The sequence below is a fragment of the Alnus glutinosa genome, chromosome 4 (assembly GCF_958979055.1).
Source record: "Alnus glutinosa chromosome 4, dhAlnGlut1.1, whole genome shotgun sequence".
NCBI lineage: Eukaryota > Viridiplantae > Streptophyta > Magnoliopsida > Fagales > Betulaceae > Alnus > Alnus glutinosa.
In genome coordinates this window covers 10899753-10922745 of record NC_084889.1, presented here as the reverse complement: position 1 = coordinate 10922745, position 22993 = coordinate 10899753, and the positions used below count along the sequence as shown (strand labels likewise).

General features: G+C 35.9%; 3 protein-coding genes across 3 annotated transcripts; 2 read left to right on the top strand and 1 right to left on the bottom strand.

Moving 5' to 3' along the window:
- The first annotated feature begins 627 nt into the window (after positions 1-627).
- On the top strand, positions 628-12339 carry LOC133866703 (mechanosensitive ion channel protein 10-like). The gene is made up of 6 exons (XM_062303319.1): positions 628-859; positions 1024-2630; positions 2728-2848; positions 3396-3689; positions 3794-3996; positions 11638-12339. Exons 2-6 carry the CDS (start codon positions 1177-1179, stop codon positions 11873-11875), a joined length of 2310 nt encoding a protein of 769 aa, XP_062159303.1. The 5' UTR covers positions 628-859; positions 1024-1176; the 3' UTR covers positions 11876-12339.
- Positions 12340-15357: 3018 nt separating this feature from the next.
- On the top strand, positions 15358-15971 carry LOC133866673 (uncharacterized). Its single transcript, XM_062303280.1, has one exon. It carries the CDS (start codon positions 15464-15466, stop codon positions 15842-15844), a length of 381 nt encoding a protein of 126 aa, XP_062159264.1. The 5' UTR covers positions 15358-15463; the 3' UTR covers positions 15845-15971.
- A 283-nt stretch (positions 15972-16254) lies between these two features.
- On the bottom strand, positions 16255-21173 carry LOC133867334 (thermospermine synthase ACAULIS5). The gene is made up of 10 exons (XM_062304062.1): positions 20884-21173; positions 20322-20388; positions 19274-19368; positions 18950-19052; positions 17649-17737; positions 17400-17556; positions 17224-17299; positions 17090-17148; positions 16781-16917; positions 16255-16656 (listed from the first exon to the last, which is right to left on the bottom strand). The coding sequence occupies exons 1-10, from the start codon at positions 21048-21050 to the stop codon at positions 16578-16580; spliced, it is 1029 nt and encodes a 342-aa protein (XP_062160046.1). The 5' UTR covers positions 21051-21173; the 3' UTR covers positions 16255-16577.
- Between the last annotated feature and the right edge of the window lie 1820 nt (positions 21174-22993).

Here is a 22993-nt window from a genome sequence, read left to right as displayed (position 1 = left end):
TATTCTTAACTCTATATTATTTCTTTATTACTTTTTTCACTATATAATTTTTTTGTTGTCTTTTTTTTTTTTATTTTTTTTTTATTTTTATTTTTAAAGAGACAGAAGATGTGGGGTTGGTTTGCCTATCTGGTCTGATTTCATTAACGTCAATAAATTTTCTCTGCAACAACATTTCAACGGCTCTTAAGAATATTTATTATATTTCAACAACATTTAATTTCATGTAAATTACATCTATATAATAACATCAATATTTATTGCATAAGAAAGAAAGAAAAAGAAAGCCGAAAGAATGAAGAAGAAAACTTAAAGAACGAAAAAGGAGGTGAAAGAAAGAATAAAATAAAGAGAGATCTTTGAGTGGAGTTGTACTATTTACATATGTAAGGAAAATATATTTTAGATTTGGTTTATATAATCGGTTGGAACAGCATTTTAGTGTTTTTGTTAATTTTTCTAGAAGCCTGTGTTTAAATCGATCCATTTTCCTACTCTTCCGACTTCCTCGGCATGTGTATTCTCTTTTACTCTGTCCCTCTCTTCACACTGTTTGGTCATCGTAATGCATTTATTTCGAAATAATGGGGACTGAACCCAAAACCAAACCGAACGTCCTAAATTTCTAATATATCATCGTCACAATTCACATACATTATTAAACAACCTCTGCCTGATGTCGGATTTTTGTCAGCTTCTTCATTGAATCAACGTCACTACCTTCTCCCACTAAGAAAAAAACACAAACGATCCCTACCACCGATAACCTTCCTTTTGTTCCCCGTACTGGGCATCCCTGAATCGTACTTACCGAAAATGGTTTTCGGACAAATATTTCTTAAGACTCGGAAATTTTCCGGTAATGTCACCCATATACATATATTTTGGTTTTTTTTTGAAGTAAAGTCACCCGCGAGTAGTCGCAAATTTTTGTTCACAGTATTTTGGCGCGGAATTAAGTACAGTTTTGTTACCAAGGATTTGCTAATCTTTTTCGTTTTTTGTTTTTGTTTTTCTGAGCAGGCATTTATTGAAGCTCAAACAGCGAAAGGAGATCCCAGGAATGAGTCTTCAAGGAGGAGTTTTATTATTCCCTCAAACAACCGAAAAGTGCGTATATTTAAGTTTAATTCTGATACGGTGACTCTCAGTCTCACTAGCTGTCTGCTTTGATCGATGGATGCTAAGCAGACAGCTCTGAGAGGCGGGGAAGTAGGCATGGTGGAAAACAAGGCCCCAAATGATGACCAAGTGGTTGTTGAAATCCCAGAGACCAAAGACGCAAAAGGGTCTTCTCCCAAAGCCTCTGAATCCTGCAAGCAAAGCTGGGTGGATTCGCCTCGCAAACCGTCCGCCGAGTCCACTACTGGGTTCTCAAAATCGGTCCCAATTAGCTGCCCCTCGCCGGAGATCTCGAGGTTCAGTCCCAGCCCCAATAAGCCTCCTAAAGTTCCCACCGTCAATGAGAACCTTACACGAAGACGGTCTCTGGCAAGGTCAGTGTATTCCAAACCGAAATCAAGATTTGGGGAACAGCCTTATTCTACTTACGGCAATATGTTTGATGAGAATGATTCAGCTTTGCAAGAACAAATTGGCGCCGGCTCGCCTTATAGGAATTCTTTTAATGTGGCGTCGCCTAATAACAAAATGTCAAGGAGCACTACTAGAACGGTGTCGAATACTCCGAAAACGCCGTTGATGGCGTCTCCAGGGCACGATGAGGATGAAGAGATTTACAAGAAGGTCAAATTGAATAAAGAGAAGCATAGGAGACTGAAGACTAAGGTTTTGGTTGAGCTAATTGCGTTTGGGTGCATTTTGGGGTGCTTAGTGGCTAGCTCAACTGCAGAGAGATTGAAGACTTTAATGGTGTGGGGTTTGGAGTTTTGGAAATGGTGGGTGCTTGTGATGGTGATCTTTTCGGGAATGTTGGTTACCAATTGGTTTATGCGTGTGGTTGTATTCTTGATTGAAAGGAACTTTTTGCTAAGGAAGAAGGTGCTGTATTTTGTTCATGGGTTGAAGAAGAGTGTTCAGGTCTTTATTTGGTTGAGTTTGGTTCTTCTTACATGGGAATTGCTTTTCAATCACGGGATCACGCGATCGAAGAACGCCACCAAGATTTTGAGTTATATTACCTGGACTCTTGTTTCGCTTCTAGTTGGAGCATTTTTGTGGTTATTGAAGACTTTGTTGCTAAAAATCTTGGCATCGAATTTCCATGTGAACACCTTCTTTGATAGAATCCAGGAATCAATCTTCCATCAGTATGTACTTCAGACCCTTTCGGGGCCTGCTGTTATAGAGGAGGCTGAGCGGGTTGGGAGATCAGTGAGCACTGGTCAGTTGAGCTTCCGGAGTACGAAGAAGAGTAAAGGAAAGAAGGAGAAAGAGGTAATCGATATGGGGAAACTTCATAAGATGAAACAAGAAAAGGTTTCTGCTTGGACCATGAAGGTGTTGGTTGATGCAGTGATGAGTACAGGGCTGTCCACAATCTCGAATGTACTAGATGAGAGTGTTAATGACGAAGGTGGTGAGCAGACAGATAAGGAGATTACCAATGAGATGGAAGCAACTGCCGCTGCCTATCACATTTTCAGGAATGTCGCTCAGCCTGGTTGCAAGTGAGAAAATCTACCTTTTAGACAAGTTTCTTGATGTCCTAGCTAGTCCTTTTCTCTCTATATTGGTCTTTTATCAACATCTTATATTTATGAGTAGGTACATTGATGAGGACGACCTTCTGAGATTCATGATTAAGGAAGAAGTGGATCTTGTGTTTCCACTGTTGGGAGGAGGAGAGACAGGAAGGATCGACAGAAAAGATCTTACAGACTGGGTGGTAAGACAATTTCTTTTTGTACTTTGAAGTTTCAGTTCGGTTTGCAGTTTTTCTGTTGTCTCGTGAATCTCTTCGCTCATAGCATGCTTTTAGTACCTGAGTTCTTTTTCTTGGTCATTAGAATATGCAACACTGAAACTGCAAAAGTTTTTCACCTTGTATACTTTGAGAAAGAATATACGAAGCATATTGTAACAAGGGAAGTCAAAAAGAGAGTTTGATAACCTATGCTTGTTTTCCAAATTTACCTTTTGTTTTCTTCTTCTTTTAGGTGACAATACAAAGAAAACCAAACTTTTAAAGTTTCTGATGTGTCTAGTTGATTATTTTCGTTTTCTCAAATCTTTCATGTAACTGCAAGACAGTGGAAGCACCATTTCATAATTATGCATCGGTTTCAGTTGTCACAACATGGAGTTTCTGAAGGTTAACCCGTATGGATTTCTACCAAAATGAATCTTGAAATATAGTAAAAAGAGTTGCTGAACTTAATTATGATGTGTTCAATGTAGAGAGTGCTTTTTCATTCATGTCTGTGATTGTGCAGGTGAAGGTCTACAAGGGCCGCAAAGCACTAGCACATGCTTTAAACGACACCAAAACTGCTGTCAAGCAGTTGAACAAACTTGTGACAGTGATCCTGATTGTTGTGACCATTCTTGTGTGGCTTCTTTTGATGGAAATTGCAACTACAAAAGTTCTTGTCTTTCTCTCGTCACAGCTTGTCGTGGCGGCTTTTATGTTTGGAAATACCTGCAAGACTATATTTGAAGCTATTATTTTTGTCTTTGTAATGCATCCATTTGATGTTGGCGATCGATGTGTCATTGATGGTGTTACGGTAACCTAAAAATAACCTTTTTTCTTTTCTTTTTTCCCCCTTCAATGTATTTCGTCTTGAGGGGAATACTTCATTAACTCTGTTTGATATCTGGTCCTTGACAGTTGATGGTTGAAGAGATGAACATTTTAACAACAATCTTCCTGAAGCTTGATTTTGAAAAGGTATACTATCCAAATTCAGTTTTGGCCACGAAACCCATCAGCAATTACTACAGGAGCCCTGATATGGGTGATTCTGTTGAATTCTCGATTGATTTTATGACACCAGTAGAGAGGATTGGGATGCTGAAAGATACAATTAAAAAGTAAGTTAACAAAACCCTCGCTCTTCCTTTCATTATAAATAATGATGCAATTTATGTGAGACTAATATGATAATTTGAAACTAATGTCTTTATGCTAATTTGCTTTTAAAAGGATAAATTGGGCATAATCTAGTGCAATTATGTTCTTGTAATGCAAGTTGTTAGAACATCAAAAAGGTGTTGCAGATTTATTCCTACCAGAAGTAACTTCGACTTGGATGTATAAGCACTGTACTCTTAAATCGCAAGGACATGTTGTGATAGTTTTCAAAATGGTCATGAAGTGTTGAGTTTTAATGTATATAAACTAAATATCTCCCCATTTATTGAGGCTCTTTAATTTGGCATATGCTAGATAATGCGAGGCCTACTTGGGAGCTTGCATAACTTAATTTAAGTTTAGTTGGGTTTTATATTTAATATTTTGACTTATTATTGGTATTGGGTTTTATTTATGGGGTTTCACTAGTTATTTGGTTTGGGCTTAGTAGTTAAAGCTGAGTCTAAGTCCATTATGGTTGAGCATTAGATGTCTAGAAATAAGAATGTAAGGGTTTTCTTCTATGATGATGATTGAAAAGTATTTTGTCAAGACCACTTGGAGTGCTTGCTCCATGCTATATACTGGCTGCCGAAGCAATTCTCATCTTATCAACCTTCATACCAGTTTTGGACCGAGCTAGCGATGGTGGGGTCTTCCACAACTTGACTTCAAGTCTTAAGCTCATCAAATTTCTGCATATATTTCTCCCCCGACATGTTGCCCAGTTTTAAATTGACTAATTGCTCACCCAATTTATCATATGATAATCAGCAGGCATATACTTCTCTTGAAGCTTTACTTTCATTTCTTGCCATGTGCCTATAGACGGTAATTCCATTTTTTATTTTTATTTTTATATCTCCTTCAACACTTGTCCACCGTATTTTTGCATGCCTACAAGCTTCATCTTGGCGAATCTCACTCTCCAAACATTCTTCATATCATACCAATCAAAGTATTATTCAGTAGAAGAAAGCCAATCACTAAATAGCGTAGGATTTACCTTTCTCTCAAAATCGGGAACTTCCATCTTGACTGTTTTGCGAGATCTCCAGCGGTACCATGTGATTCGTATTGTACCCGCTCAAATAAACCGCTAGTCTAATCAAACATGGGATTTTAGGGTCCGATCAAACATGGTATTGTGAGATCCCCTGACGTCCTAGAGCCCTAAAGATGCTTCCTTTTCTCCCCCTAACACTGTTTTAAGCTTAAAATACAATCTCTTTCAAAAGATCACAACTTTCATCCTCCTCCATGTTCTTCTTCAACTAGCTCTTTAAATGTGACCTAGACTTGCCCATCAACACTCATCAACCCTAAAAACTTCTCCTCTACAATACCTAAACTCATTTGGGGACACAAGCCCCTTCAAAACACTTCTCCTTTGAAAAACCCTTGCTTTCTCTCATTAATCACTTCTCCAACACACACTCACACAACATACATCACCACATAACTTGAATACACCTTTCAAACGAAAGAAACTAGAGAAAAGGTTGTGGTTTTAACTCTTGGAGCTTGAACCTCAAGCCTTTTGCAAGAAAACTCCTCTTCTCTCTCTCTCTCTCTCTCTCTCTCTCTCTATCTGGTGGCTTTGGACGAATTAAATGAGCATTAGGTTCATGGATTCAAGAACCTTTACTACCTTGTGAGCCGTTTCTAGATTAGCTCATTGAGGGCGTCAACTTCTCTTCCTGTCTTTTTGCTGCTTTGGGTTCCATCTATTCTCCCTCTCGTTGGCGTGTGTCGAAACCCTTCTATTGTGTGTTTCCGTTGTGCTTCTTCTTGGGACTTGAGCTAACGGATGATGGGATACATGAGTTTGTTTTACATAGAGTCTAAAGTGTTTGAGTTGTTGGTGCTTGAAGGAGTGTCATTCCTGCGTTTGGTTGAGAGAAGACATGGATTGTCCTGCGTTATGTTGCTTGGAAAATTTAGCATTCCTTGGCTAAAAAATTGACAAAGACAATGGTTCGTTTGCCAAAGGACACAACGTTTATCAACTCATCTAGGGAGGGGAACAAGGCCTTCATTGCACAAAAAGGTTCTTACATATCATACCGGTTTTTGGTGGTGGGGGAGTACACTTTGGGTGGTCATTGTGGCCTCATTGTAGTCCCATAGGGGCAAGATGAGTGGGGATGAAAGATTTTCGCCTCTGAGTTGGGGAAGGTGGTGGCCTTCTTCGGCTCAACGTGGCTTGATTTCTACTCCAAGAACCTTCGCTTCAAAGCATGGAAAGATTCTTGGCACACAACCCAAAGCACCCATGTTATGAAAACAATGATAATGATGCTTGGTACCAAAAGGCTTTCTAAACCCCTATGAGTTTTCTTGAAAATCGTGTAGGAGAGAGCTACTCAAAAATTAACGGAACCAGCCTTTAAAAGAAAAGTCTGATTCAATTCTGCATGGCAGCATCCGGACATGAGTTGAGCATGTCCGTAGATGATTAGGGTTTCATGTGTAATCAAGCCACCATGTCCAGACAACAGCAAATATGTACTCTCGGACCTCTATCAGACACATGTCCGAACACCATCTTCAGTGATGTACAAATAAGAACTTTTGTATTGTAAACATATCAAATTAAATAAGAGCAAAATGTAGCCATTAGGAAAATTCCAGTGGTAGATGCAAGCCTATAATGTTGAACCACTTCAAATCTCATCTCTCTTTCCTTTTGGCTATCTTCTGCAACATTCTCATTAATTTTACATTTTATTACAAAACTTTACATGGTATCAGAGTGAAATTTTGAGTTTGAACCTTCTATATATTATTTGCATCCCATTTCAATTAATATTTCACATGTTGGGCTCATTTGTTAAGGAGGAGTTTAAGTCTGCATATGAAGAGTGTTAGAATATTAATTAAATGATTAAATTCCCTAATTCCAATTAGCTTAAGCTTTTGGGATAAGTTGCCTATCTTTTGGCCCATTCTTGGCCACTGTCTGATCACCACCTCTGGCCACTGTTTGGCTGCCACCTCCGGTCACCGTTCGACTCCCGTCTCCAACAGCCACCTCCTGGTCTCACGCCTAGATTTGGCTTTGTGTCGCACTTAATTCAAGACTTGGCCAAGCTCACATCCAAGCTTTTGTTCCTACAACATAGGATTGTCATCAGCTTCATCAAAGGATCAAAAGGCTGAGCTCACTTTTGACATTGGTCCTTGCTGCACCAGATCCATTTCAGCAAAATAAATAAATAAAAAAGCTGAAAAAAAAAATGTCATAAAAGAAAAAATCAATTATTTCCTTTCCAAACTCAAGCTTCCACCTTGAGTTTGAGTGGGGATGTTAGAATATAGAAATTTTCCATATTGGGTTTGGTTCAAATTCCTTATTGACCTATTTACCATAGTTGTGTATAGTAATCAAACCTCTAGGAGTTCTTTACCTTTTCTTGTATTCTCTCTACCTACCACAATTTTCCTATAAATAGGGACTTATGTATTGTAAACATATCAAGTTAAATAAAAGCAAAATGTAGCCCTTAGGAAAATTCCAGTGGCGGATGTAGGCCTTTAAGGTCGAATCACCCCAAATCTCTTGTCTCTTTTTCCTTCCGCTATCTTCCGTAATATTCTCGTCAATTTTACATTTTATTACAAAACTTTACAGAGACCATGTTGATTGGCATCAAATACTTCCTGTGGTTGAATTTTGGTCTACAGGTCGTATTCCCTTTGAGAGTGTAATGGGTTTACTTCCTAGGAAGTCAATTTATTTGGTTCCTTCACTTATTCAAGCACACCCTAGTGTTGAAGTTGATGCTTTTGCCAAACATATGCGTGAGATACATAATGATGTGCAATAAAAGATTGCAATCAGCAACGAGAGCTACAAAGCACATTTTGGTTTGGAGAACGTTTGTTGAATTCAAGGAATGAAACATGGTGACAGTTCGAACTAACAATGAAAGATATCTGAAAGGCGTGTATAAGAAGTTTCATTCAAAGAGTGCTGGCCCTTACAAAATTTTCAAGAGGATTAGTTCTAATGCCTTTGTTCTTGCCTTGCAAGAGGATATGGGTATAAGTAATCTCTTCAATATTGAAGATCTCGCTTTATGCCAAGGGCATGATGAAGATGAACCTAATGATGCTATTGTTTGTAAACTCCTACCAGCCCCCTGTGTGCAGTAAGAGATCGAAGATGTTATTGATCATCAACTCATGTCTACTAATGGAAGTGGCCATCAAACGTATCTCATCAAATGGAATGGGTGTCTACTTTTTTATTGTACTTGGATCACTGATTCTAAGTTCCAACGCCTCAACCCCAACTTCATGCCCTTAACTCGTTAAGGACAAGTTTTCTGAAACCGGGGAGAGATGATGGAGACAAATGGAAGCACCCTTATAAAGTTTATAAAAGGCATAGAAAAGATGCTTTCAAGGCCCAACTTTAATTTGGCATATGCTAGATGATGTGGAGCCTACTTGGGAGCTTGCATAATTTAGTTCAAGTCTAAGTAGGTTTTATTTTTGTATTTTGACTTATTATTGGTATTGGGTTGAATTTATTAGGTTTCACTAGCTATTTGGTTTAGGCTTAGTAGTTGAAGCCAAGGAGTCCAAGTCCATTAGGGTTAGGCATTAGACGCCTATAAATAAAGATGTAAGGATTTTCTTCTATGATGATGATTGAAGAGTAAAAATTCCAGCAACTATTGCCTTTAGGATTGTGTGATGCAACCTTATCGGAGGTGTGATGCTTAGGTTTGTCTTTGTCATTTATGTTTTCCTTTGAAATTTCCAACAATTTTCTAGGAAACCTTCGAAATTTAGACCAATGCTTTCTTTAAAACCCTAATTTTAAAATCCTAAACCACCTAATACTCATATGATTCACAAACGGAAAATATTCGTCATGGGTACTGTTTATGTGCACTGTTCACGAGGTACTCGACTCAGTTTTGGTCTGCATCAAATTTTGGTTCAGAACTTTTGTTCTACTTCAATTTTGGTATCATAGTTTTAGTTCTACATCAGTTTCATAATCCAGTACGTCAAATCTCCATACTCTAGGAGAAATCACAGTGATCTAACAGGATTGTCTTAACAGTGAAAAATCAATTATTTATAGTTCTGATTTTGATTTGCATAGTCTCTTTCTACTCTACCATTATCTGAGATTTGATTACACTCTAATAGAGGAGCCTGATGATCCAGACTTGGTTTATCAGTTCTCTTAGAAAATTGGGACTTTTTCTGACGCCCCCAAAATTAGATAATGGTTCTATTTAACTTAGAGAGTTACTAGCAGTGCCTCTAGAACAATTAACTAGTAATTGCCTAATGGAACCACCCTTATTATCTTATCAGAGTTGAAGATTATGAAATCTGAAAATCTAAAATAATTTAACCTCAAATAATGATATCATCAATCATAGACCAAGAGTTATTCAAAATTGAATCCAATCTAAACAAACCTGCTACCAAGGGACCATTCGCTTGACGTCTTCATCCTAGCAAATTTATCGGTCCAACATTGGAACCTGCTAAATCCCAAACACTGTGGTGTTTAACGAGGAGGGGGGAAACGGATACTATGTAAGTTTAAGACTTGGTAAATAAATCATTACAAGACTGGTTATGTAATTAGCCTCAAGTACTCATTTAGTTATGGAATCATAAACGTGAATTTTCAGAAAGATTGCTTGTGTTGCTCTCGTTACTATGCATATAAAAAAAATTCTTGTTTTTTGTCAGTTCCGAAGGCATAGTTCTAGTAACAAGCACTTATATTTTCATGCAAAGAAAAACATGCTATAATTATATGTCATAGTTCAATCCCTCATGGTCTATCCAAGATATTTACCCATTCCTAGTAGGGTTGGTATTGTCCCGAGAAACTTGTAATATCACACAGGTGTCCCAAATATGTACGCACACCTTCATATACTAACAGCCCGACTGAGTCCGATTTCAAGTGGCCCACCCTACAACAAAGCCGTAACTGTGACCCACATTCAAGCATGATGTGCTGGTCACAAAATAACCATTGGATCCAAGACCCATCATAACATATCATAAACATTTAACCATAAAGAACAACCCATATAATAGTAAGCCCATAACCGTTATTCCACACTAAACAGTGTACCATGTCATACAATACAATAGTATGGTTCATTTATTGTTATTACAAAATAGTAATAGTTGTCTTGAAATAGTTATCAATGCTATGGAAATTTAACAGGCTTATAACATATCATTAAGAAAAGTAAATCATGCTTAGTCAGCTGACATATCACATCTATTGTGAAATTAGTTTTGTAAGTATTTACTTACCTCGTCCGTTCATCCATAAACTAGGACATCCTAGGTTCTTGCTACTGCAAAACATATCCTAAGATTAATAACACTCCTTAATCTATAAATAAAACCATATTTTCAGAATTTCTGGTACACTTCGAATGTTCGGCAATAAGAATGATTGTTCGGCTCACGGGTAACGAACGTTCGTGCAAGGCTCAGAGAAAATTTGGCGTTACCAGAATGCCTAAAAATCTAAAGACAATCTATTTTAACGTGCTAACTCTTAATTTAAGGCTTCTAATAGCATAATAAGAGCATTTTAAAACATGTCACTGTAACTATTTATGAAATCAAGAGTGAGCTTATACTTTTGTTGAGAAAAAACATTTTCTTTCAAAGGATAATTTTTAGAGCTTGCGTGCTTGAAATTTGTAAAAACACAGAACGTAATAAGGATAAAATATTAACAGTATGAAAAGAGAAGTTGGACAACAAGGGTTACCTCTGGTGGATTATCTACCAAACTCATCCCTTTATCTCTAGAACTTTCCTTTAATCAAAAGTGAGATAAAATAAGTGTATGAGGAGAAATGGTGCACGGAAAACGTATGGAAAGAGGTATTTATAGGGAAAATAATGTAAAGGATAAGAATCAACTAATCTATCATTTGGCGCACATTCTTCAAGTGAGGCTCGAACGTTCGTGTACTATTTAGAGTTAGCAAATGTCCGTTGTACGATCTTACACATATGCTGAATGCGTGAGATGTACCCTTTGACACATAGTACAACACGTTATCAAACGTTTGCTACAGGGGCTTCAAACATTCGTGGTGGGAACTTCGAACATTCGGAAAGGGATAAAGGATGGTTGGCTGCATCAACTAGGGCTTCCATCGATCGTTCATGAAAGAATAACGATCGGGGGAAAAACATTCAAAATTTAACAAAGGCATTTTCGTAAAAACTGTTTGTGGGGGTGTGTTATAGGAATTAATCGCTTTTAAAAACATTGATTTTTATACGAGACATCACACGTGGGATTCCTTTGTGATGCCAGACTTGACAGTGTTAAGCTATAGTAGATCAGGAAAAAAAAAAAAAAACTATAAAGAATTGATAGAGGTTTCAAACTAAACAGGCAAGTCAAAGTTAAAATCAGTTTTTCTAATATAACCTGACTTGATTGGTAAAGATAGTGACATAACAACACCCAATCTTTATTTAAGATCCTGAATTCGTCTTGATACTACTTATAAGTTGTTCCATAAGTACGTACTACTCTTTTGCCTTAACCTTTTCCCTGTTCGCTTTTGTTTGGTCAGGTTTTTGGAGAAAAATCCACAACACTGGCATGCTAACCACAATTTGGTGGTGAAGGAGATCGAAAATGTAAATAAGATAAAGATGGTTCTGATTGTATTTCACACAATTAACTTTCAAGACATTGGAGAGAAGACCAGGCGAAGAACAGAATTAGTTATGGAGATAAAAAAGATTTTTGAGGAGCTTAATATCAGATACAATCTCCCGCCCCAAGCAGTTCATCTTGGCCATACATGATCTGAAACAACAAATGCAACCAACAGATGATTTTTGCTCATCGCTTCAGATGGCTTTTGTAATCTCCAAGTACGTTCCTTTTCTTCTTCTTCTGAGGATATGAACTTGTATAATTGATATCACATTTCAGTTTGCCATTCAGCCAATGTTATGTAAAAGTGCCTCTGCAATTTGGATTTGTGTTAGAATGTGGGACTTAAGTTACTAGTTTTCTAGTGGCATTCCATTACCACTGCTTCATGTTATACCAAATCCATGAATCTGTGGATTTCAACTCCGTTAATGAGCTTGTCTTCACTATCAAATCAACTGAGATAAGCAAAAGTCGTGCCCCCAATTGACCAGAGCTACAGTAGCTGGCCAGCGGCTTAGCTCATCCGAGGCCGTGCTAATCCGCATTGTTTAAGGCCCTCGCTCACTATGGATCTTCAATTAAATGTGAAATTTCAGATATTTTTATTTAATGATATCAGGATATGGGGGGCCTCCTCAAAGAAGGGTGTAGTTGAACTGTTTAGAGTTAAAATTATTTAAACCAGAAGTTTTTAATATTTGTTTAGCCTGAAGGCAATGCAGCTAGAAAGTTGAATGTACAGGATATGTGTTTGTGTTTGTGTGTGTGTGTGTGTTGGATTATGTTATCTTAAATTCGTGACTTGTAGTAATGTGTGTTGAGTTTCGAGGGTTAGGGAGCTTCATACTCTCAAAAAGGCATTGAATCAGTGATGAAGCTCAGCAGACTGGACATCCTAACAAGGCTGATTTGCTTGGCCATATATTTAAGGAGAGTGGAGGCGGGTCAATGGAAAAAACATATACAATTTTCTTTTTCTTTGTTATTTCGTTTTTTCTTATTTCGGAGGATATTAGGGCCGTAGTTTTTATTGTACCTCTCAAATGTCATGTGACTTCTAAAATCATAATTGAATTATTGGATTTTGATCCGGTGGTGATTTTAAAAATCACATGACATTTAGGAGGACAAGAGTCCTTATAGTATTACTCGTAGGGTAATATGTTAATCTCCTAGATGATTTTGAACTGGGAAAGACTTATGACGTGGATTGTATGGAAGTGCTAGTATTGATTTAAAGAGATCAATTTAGCTTTAAGTAATTTGGCTTTAAGTGCTGTAGCTTTTTTAACGGTTCAGATCTAATTTTAAGTTTCATAACGAGTTCTTAAATATATATATTTTTATATTGAAAAAATTATGCAGCGATTTCAAAATATAAAAACTCGTCAACGACAACTGAATAAATTAACACTGAAGCGTGACAAAATCAATTGTAAGTTACATTTATATGTTTTAAAAAATAATTAAATTTTTTTAAATTGTTTATTTATTTCTTTAGTTATATTCTTTAATATATTTAATCAATTTTTGTTCAAACTCTAATTTTAAATTTTGCTCCTTATAAACCAAAATTTTGGCTCTCCACTCCTACGAGATGAGTTAAATGGATTTGGGATTAAGTGCAACAAGTGCACGGGAGAATTTATGTTTCATTTTATCGAAATATTTAAGATATATTATTTTGGAATATCTTAACAAAAAGGGTTTAAATTTATTTTATAAATATAATTGCTCTGGTTATATTTATATGATTTTTAGCAGAGATAAAGAGAGAATAACTAAGGCTACATCTTGAATATATTGAAGTATGATTTAACTGTATTGCAATGAGTGATACATATAGAGGGATAATGTTACAATCCTCTTGATTTGGGAAAATAAATATGTGCTAAGACTAGTAACTATTTCACTTCTTTTCATGTAATCGTTATTCTCTTTATTTTCTTGTTAGTCGTTGTTTTCACGTTAAGTAGTAAAGTCAATTCTAGTCATATTAGGTACATAATATTGTGCATGTATTTTTATAAGAGTATTTTCATAAGAGTCGCTTAATTGATGACTCAGTCATAATTTTTTTTAGGGACATAATAATTTCTCTATTTAAAGGTTGATATGTTATAAATAAAGGAATAGAATAATTAATCAAAATCAGCGCTTAAGTTGTGAGGTTCAAGTTCCTTCTAATAACCTAAATTATCCCATTATGAACTTAGGTTCGTAACAGATTATGAATGTCGAAAAAAAATAAAAATCAAGAGGATAGACTTATAAAACAAAAATAGAATAAATGCATAAAATAGAGAATATTTGAATATTCAAACACCTGATAACATTGTAGTTATTAGATTAAAATATTTAAAACCTTCATATGATGCGTGAATCACATCAAATCTTTTAGTGGAGACATGTCTCACACACTTTCACCCACTTTCATGTTTCATGGTCTTATCCCATCTTCCTCGATCCATTATATAGACGACAACGAGAAGATTCACCTTATATGTTTTTTTAAAAAATAAAAAATAATAAATTGTACTCACTAATTGCCTAATTGGGTTTTAAAATTGTGTTTGAAATTTGAAGCAAGTTATCTTTTGATTTTTTGATTTAATTATTATTTTAGAATAATGCTATATGCAAGAAATTCCCTTTTATCTTTAATGTGACATGGCTTTTAAAATCACAATTATATCAAAATTTAATAGTAATCCATCATAAATGCAATGTTAATTTTATCAATTTACTCTCTAAGGTTCTAATCTATTTGATAAAGAACATTAAGGAGTAAATCGATAAAATTTAAATTTTAGGGACCAACTTGATAAAAAGTGATACTTCATGACTTCATGACCTTTGAAGCATTTTACCCTTATTTTTAAGTTAACTAATGCTAGATGTTATATTTTCATCCTACAAATGTCCAACAAGATTGTCGAGGCACTTCAAATCAACTCTTGGATTTTTTTCATTATTATTTATTTAACAATGATTAATCTAGTAGTTAGTTGGAAGTGTCATGTCCGTCTTGCTGGATAAATGATAGATAGAATTATAGCATTTAAAATTTACAATCAAAGCATGGCTTGTGATACTCATAAGTAGGAGTACGGTGTACAAGCAGGTTATATGGTGCGATTATGAGTTTCAATAATCGTTAACAGATGGTTATTTGAAAACTATTAACCGCCTAATTAAGATAGAACGGTTATGGTTACAAAAATTCAATAATCGACTAAGGCAGTTGTGGTTGGCGGTTAAAAGCAATAACTACTAACCGCAACCGCTTGTACGTCCCTACTAATCAGTTGTGCATTTTGCATATCTAATTCACAGGTGACGATAAATTTATATGATATGCATGGTTAGACAACTTAATTGCTAACTTTATGTAATAAATTTCATAGTGCCTTAAATAATTGTTTTAGTAAAAACAATAGGCATCAATTGATGAGAATTCCACCTGGCCAACCATCTCTAAGCCATCAAGTGAAATCTAATTCTAGTGGATTCAATCTAGAAGGATAACCTTATCCTCCAAACCCATGTGGAGAATCCGCCACGTAGGACAACTTCCAAGCGACACGTAAGCTACAAATCTCTAATTTCCACCTTCCATCCTCGTCCCTTCATTTGTCTATCTACCAGAATCTAAACCAACACAACCTGCTGCATACCACAAGCAAATAACACGTCCCAAAGGAAAAAGGGAAAAAGTTGAACTGATCAGAAAAATGGCTGCTTCTGTTTCAATGGCTATGCCAATAACTTTTGCCGCCCGGAACAAGCTAAACCAGCCAAGCTCCGAGTCCTCCTTTAAGCCTTTACCTGCAATAATATTGCCATCAAAGAAGGCCGTGTCCGTGAAGCCAAAGGCCAAAGCAGGCAAGCTTGGAGCGCAGGCCTCTCTTAAGGAAAAGGCAGTGACCGGCCTAACAGCGATTGCGTTGACAGCCGCGATGGTGATACCGGAGGTGGCTGAGGCGGCCGATCCAGGCCTCACCCCATCTCTCAAGAACTTCTTGCTCAGCATTGTTTCCGGTGGAGTCGTGCTCTCTGCGATTTTTGGAGCTGTTATTGGTGTTTCCAACTTCGACCCCGTTAAGCGAACCTGAGTATGGAAGCTTTAATTTCTTCGCTACTCTTGACTTTGTTGTTTTTCGTTTTTATGGGGTTTATGTTAGCGTTATGCAGATCTTCTACTTATTAATATTATTGCCATGAAACATTTATATTTGGAAATTTAATGTCTTTCACTTTGGCACATACCATACATACTTTTTTTTCTTTCAAACACATACGTCTCGATCCGCCGGATATATAGGAGGCGTCGGGTGCAACGGTATCGCTCTGCTCAGGATGACGGCTCTTAAATGATAATTCATAGAATGCGATTTTGAATACCATACATCAATGAATTTTAGATGAGATGGATGTCATCAAAGGCTCAATCCAATAGATGGAAGGAATTTCAATTCATTCACATCATGAAAACCAAGAACTACTTCCATCATAACAATCTGAATGGAGGAATGCCTCGTATTTATTCATAACAGCTAAAGAAAAATGTTTGGTTCATTACAAATTTTACTATAACTTCTTACAAACTCGTTTAACAGTCTACGTGTTATGAAAATGAGTATAATCGATCTAATCTGTTGCGGTGATAGTACGTTCACGTTTGTAAATATTATCACATGGATTGACACTTCAATTTGTAAGAAACATATAATAAAAGCCATAATTCCCTAACATCCATCGGTTAGAACCAATGCGTCAATGATTTTCCTCTGCACAGCAATAACCCCCACTAAAAAGAAAAAAAACCCTGGCCTTTTGCTTGTGACTTCAATGGCGGTAAGCCACCCCATGTCCATGAATGAATCTTGCACTTTCTTCTGTATAGATATGGGTTTCATTCAACAACCTGAAATCAGACATATATAATATTTAATTGAAACGGAAAATGAGTTGGTAGAGATATACAAGATTTGAAATCAAAATTTTTGACTCTAATATCACGTCAAATTAAGAAAGATGTGATCACTTACGATAACGCAACCGTCTTATTCATGGTGGCAGAGGAGAGGAACGAAGCACCATTCAAATAGAGTAATTCGCCATCAATTCTTGCCTCAATCCTTTGGTCCATATCCTCAGCATTAACAGGAAAAGGTTGGTCTGAGGCCTGGATTAATTGAAACACACATAAATATATATATATATATATATATATATATATATATATATATATATATATATATATATATATATATTAACGTAAACAACGATCGACCAAGCAAGCTCGAATTAATCCATGCATTAATTCTATCCAAACAAGCCTCTGTTAATTAACATACCATAACCCATCCCCATGTATCCGCAAAAGATGGCACGTGAGCTGTATATACCATCACATCTGCAAACATGCGGAGGAGATCGATGTTATAAATCTTTGACCAAGTGCACTAGTGTTTCGGGAGAGACGACTTACACTTGAAGACCTGCTTGATTGTGTTGTATATGGAGGTGAAAACCTCCTTGTGGGTGAAAATGCCTGCCGGTCCAGCCTATAAAAATTAAAGCAGGATCGATGTTTCCGGTCAGTTTTATTTACCGGGCCAAGCAAAAAGAAGAAGATCGATGACCTTTTTTGGAGTGACGACCGACCTGGGTCACAAAGACGCCATTGTCATTGAGCTTGGGTTTGAGAATGTTGTCGTAGAAGGATTTTGTGTAGAGTTGATAGCAAGGCCCTCCTTCAACTGGGTCTGCTAAATCTCCGACTATGATATCGAATTTCTCATTCCTCTTCTCTAGTTCAGCCCTTTAACAACAACATTTAATTTGCTCAAATACAGTTAGCTTTATATCATAACAAGTGACAATGGGATGCTGAACAAAGAGCAAACTACTTACTTGGCATCGTTAATAACAAGATTAAGCTTCTTGTGGGAAAAAGTCTCCTGATTTACAGTCAAATATCTACGACAGAAATTTACAACTTCCTGCAACAAGCGGTACAAACGAATATGAAAATTACTGTATATAACGAATTAAAAATAGAGATAATATTTGAGTAATTCTACCTACTGCATAAATATCTCACAAAACTGAGTAGCCCTTAATCGGCCATTGTTATAATATACATATATATATATATATATATATATGACACCACTCATTCTGAGACTCGAAAAATTACTGAACAAAACAATTTTGTTAATCAATCTTTTCATATCATTGGTCAACAACTTGATCGAACAGAAGAAAAGGTTGATCATACAAAATCTGTTGAAAAATCTATTCCTCTGGCTATTAAGGTTGATCATAAAATCCACTCACTTTGTTCACAAAAATTATCTATTTCATACTTAGCTTTCTTAGCATTGTTAATTTGTTCTCTTATTTTATCATTACTTGCATTCCTGCAAGGTTGGTTTTACCGCCTGATTACGTATCCTCTCCCCTCATACCATAATTATTTTAATGTTCTTCAAGTTGTTGGCCAGTTGCTGGTGCAACAAATAATTCCGCATTAGATGATATCCTATTTTCAATAAAAAAGACCTTGTTAACCGTCTTAGTAAAGCCTTTGTCTTTTTTAAGTTTGATATGAAGTCAGGATTTTGGCAAATCCAAATTGCTAATAGGGATAGTATATATATATATATGAGGAATGCTAGGCATCCAAACACTTGTTTCCAGAATTTGGTTCCAAACTGATGTGTCGCAATCCTATAAGATTGTGACACACTTCCCAAAATGATAAATCTTATGGGATTGTGACACATCAGTTTGGAACTAAATTCTGAAAACAAGTGTTTGAATGCTTAGCATTCCTCATTAAATATTGTTCTTTGAAATTATTACATTAAACAAATTAATTAATAAGTGGCCCAAACCCACCGTATAATTATCATTTCAAATCCACGTTTAAATAAGGTTGCCATTACATTAAGCAGCCAAATGCAGCCAAATGCAGTTGACTGTAAAATTAAATAGATTTTTTCTCAACAAACCTTCAAAAATTTTATTTAAAATATTTTATATACTATTTTAACTACCACCACCCCTCTCCCTGTGTTGGCAAAATTTTATAAAACGACACCCTACCAGAGATGGTGTTATATATAAATTTCCAAGTGAATCTGATTCGAAGCCGGCCTGGAACAACTACAATATAATAATAATAATTATTATTATTATTATTTAATTACCTGGTCAATATCGCACATAACTACTTTCTCCATTGATTTGTGCTTGAGTGCTTCCCTGGCTGCGGACCCCTCGCCACCACCCATTATAAACACAGTTCTGGGACTGCACATAATAATTAAAAATTAAAGAATTTAGGCCATTTAATCCAAGACAAAGTCCGGATTAAGAGTTAATAACTCTATTAGGGTGTTTGTTGGGATTCCCATCCCTTCCTTTTATAATTTTTAAAATTATTATTTTGTTCAGAAATATAAAAGTATCGGGACTATTTAAATATTAAACAATAAATAAAGTGCAGTATACAATAATGGGATTAGGCTCACTCTGGGTGACATAAGAGAGCGGGATGAATCAAGCATTCATGATAAATAAACTCGTCCACCTCGGCACTCTGCATCTTCCCATCAATCACCAAAACCTATATCCGATCAACCGCCAAAAGGTTAGGCCTGCAGGATGATGATAGTACTACACTGGGCCCGGTATTAGAGGATCAAATATCAATCTCAAATAAATGCAGATTAAAATTACGAAAATCCACTTCACATGTTTTATTTACACGTCGTTTTAGTGCATATCAAAATATATTAGGTGTGAAATTCATGCATGAGGTATTACACCTAATGTGTCTTGATATACACTAAGATAATGTACAAAAATCATTAGCTAATCCACTTAGCACTCTCAAATGACAACTCTTTTTTAATTTTCAGACCACCAAATTTTAGATAAAATATTTATCATTTTCTAACTATTACCTAATTATAAATTATATAACCTCCATTAATATTTGGCGTTAAAATAAATAAAAAAATGTGCATTTGTGTCGTATTAATTTTTTTGACTTTAAGTTTTCAAAATGCTCTTAAAATTGTTAAAAGATTTAAAAAAAAAAAAAAAAGAAAAAAAAAGAAGGAAGAGGTAGCGGAACCACCCGTGTTTCATTTTTAGGGGTGGCACGCAGAACCACCTTTACAGAGTCTTACATGCTATGCGGGCGATTCTGACAACCCTTTCATTTTTTTTTTTAATTAATAGTTTTTAAGGACAATTTAAATAGTTCAAGATGCGACATTTTTCAATATGTTTTAATGTCCTATGCTCACAAAGGCATAATTTATAACCGTCTAGTAGTTAAATGGAGTCAAGTTGCACATTTTAAAATTTGGTGATGAAAATAACTAAGGTCGGTAGTTTAGAACTAAGAGTAAAGATTATTTTACAATATATATATATATATATATATATATATATATATATATATATATATATATATATATATATATATTGGAAAAAAAAAAAGAAAAAAAAAAGAAAAGGAAAATGAGAACTAGCTTGAGGTACAAACTTATAAAAGGAAACTGCAGATACCTTCCCAAAACGCTTGGTATCTAAGAGAGCTATGTCCTGATACTCGCTAGTTCCTTTATGGAGTACCCTGCACATACACAAAATTAATTAGAGATATGATACGTTATCACCCCATAATACAATTATTAACTTTTTTAATTTTTTTTATTAAACAAAAAATCACAAAATCAAGAAAATTAAATGAGTTGGGGTCTGGTTTTGTATTTTTTTTTTTTTTTAAAAAAAAAAAGAATCAAAAATAAAAAATAATAATAATAAAAAGGCAAATAATTGTGTCAATAATTGTCTTTAAGTTGCAAAATATCATTTCTCGATTAATTAACAAAGAAAACGAACAATTAGTGTAGTGGCCGGAAAAGGCAAAAATGCCATATATAAACAAACAAAGGGCAAGGATTTATGTAAATTATATAATTAAGAAAGAATAATGTTATGTAAATCACGATATTGAAATATTGGTCAATCTCTAGCATATCTGGCCTCAGAAATTATTTTCTCGACGGTTTGACAATCACATTCTTATTTGGAGAGATTTGTTGATGGACGAAGATTTTGTACGAACCTCTTCAAAGCAAAAGACCATTTGAGATCATCATCAATCTGTTCTTCATACCAACTACAGGCGATAATATTGTCGAGCTGATTGGTTTCTTCACAACTCTTTGAGAACCCATTGGAATACCCATTGGCATACCCATTGGCGTGGAAGAACTCAACAGCCTCACCCATTCTTGAAAGACGAAAGGAGAACCCAAAACATACGAACACACAAACAAACACACAGACACGTTGAGAGAGAGAGACAGACAGAGAGAGAGACAGAGAAGGGAACAAGAGTGGACAGTAGGAAGAGGGTCACAAACGAGGCTTTTATAGCACTACTAAAATAAAAAAAAAAAAAAATAATAATAATGTTAAAAGCCACTCCTAATATATAGTCGATCGGCTAGGCTAATGATTCTGTCGAAGGCAGGCTGCAGGAATTTCTTGGAAATTCTTGAAATTGTAGGGTTGCAAATCCAAAAACCTTTCAAATGGATGGTCTAAATTGGGTATAGTAAGCATTTTTTTTTTAAAATAATAATAATAATTAAAAGTAAGTAAAAGGATAGCTAAACTATCACTTCAAATGGTCAGCCACCCCATGGGAAGTAGTACGTGTTCAACAACTATTTTATCCTTTAAAACGATTATTGGAGTGATTAGACCACTCCAATCACTCATAGGATAGCTGGCCACCTCCTTGGAAGTGAGGGGATGGTTGACTATCCCTGAACCTGAGCCATTAGGAATGGTCACACCACCTTGTTTAACTCTCAAGTGTGGTCATACTACTCCGAGACATCGGGGTTAATCGCACCACCCTATCAAGGCCTCTAAGTATAACACACTCTAAAATATATATACCATATCGTAATAATTAAAAATAAAAGGAAAATTATATAGTATTAGTGAGCAATGGAAACAAACAAATAGTGAGAAAATGGACATGTAGGCATTTGATCATTAGGAGTAGGTGATGCTTTGGTGTTAGTTTTAAATAATGTGTTTTGGGAGAGACTTTGATCTATCAAAGCTTGGGTTCGATGGATCATATCGGGATCGAGAAGGGCACGTGTGCAAAATGTGAGAAATGACATGCATTAAAGTATTTAACAGACTTCGATTGATCAAAGTGCACTCCAATTGATTGATCAATCAGAAAATGGGGCATGCAAGTAGGTGAGAAATACTGGACGTAAAATTAGACTGACAAACTTCAATCGATTGAAGCACGTTAGATCAATCCGATTGAGATAAAAGCCAGTGAGCATGTGAGAAACAACATGCATTAAGTGGGGCTAACACATTTCCATTGATCGAAGTAGGACACAATCCATCCAAATCAGTTTTAGGCATTCAAAGGAAGATGTTTAAAATATATAAATGAGGAGAAAAAAAAAATAGTATGACGTTTGAAGATGGGAATAAAGAACAATAGAAGGGAATGAGATTTAACTTGATTTTAACCTTGTGTACATTTGAATGTCATTGGTGTTTTAATGTTTGGATTGATTAAAGAATGGAAGATAGTTGAGTGTGTTGGATTTGAGATGAATGTAAAGCTATATGTGTACAGCATCATCTTAACCGAGATAAGGATATAGGATAAAAATGAAAACAGGAAAAGGGACGTCCGCGTGTGATAGTGGTGGGTGCGCACTGACACGTGGATCACATTAGTACATGTGGCGGTTTCCGAGTGCAGCAACGAGGGACGTAGGGGCACCAAAAAAAAAAAAGAAAAAAAAAAAAAAAAGGTGGATTTTCAATTAGAAAAATATGTTTTTGCTTTGTATTCTGTACCTTTTCAGGCCCAGCCATGGACAATTAATGGTTCCCACAAACACAAACTCGTGCGCTGGGTGGGTGGGCCTTACCGTATCCCAACACATGTCTGATGTCTACGGCCCACGGGTCCCACAAATGTTGATCGGAGTGTGCGCGGCCGTGGGGGTCATTCCCCACTCACAATTTTTGTGGAGCGGCCACTCTTCTCCATCATATGCCCACGTTTGTCTTTGCGTGCTCATAACTTTGACCACACCTCTACCAAATGACCATACTGCCTTTATATATTCCTCTCTTAAACTGAACATAAAACGAAGATATTTGATATTTCTTTCTAAACA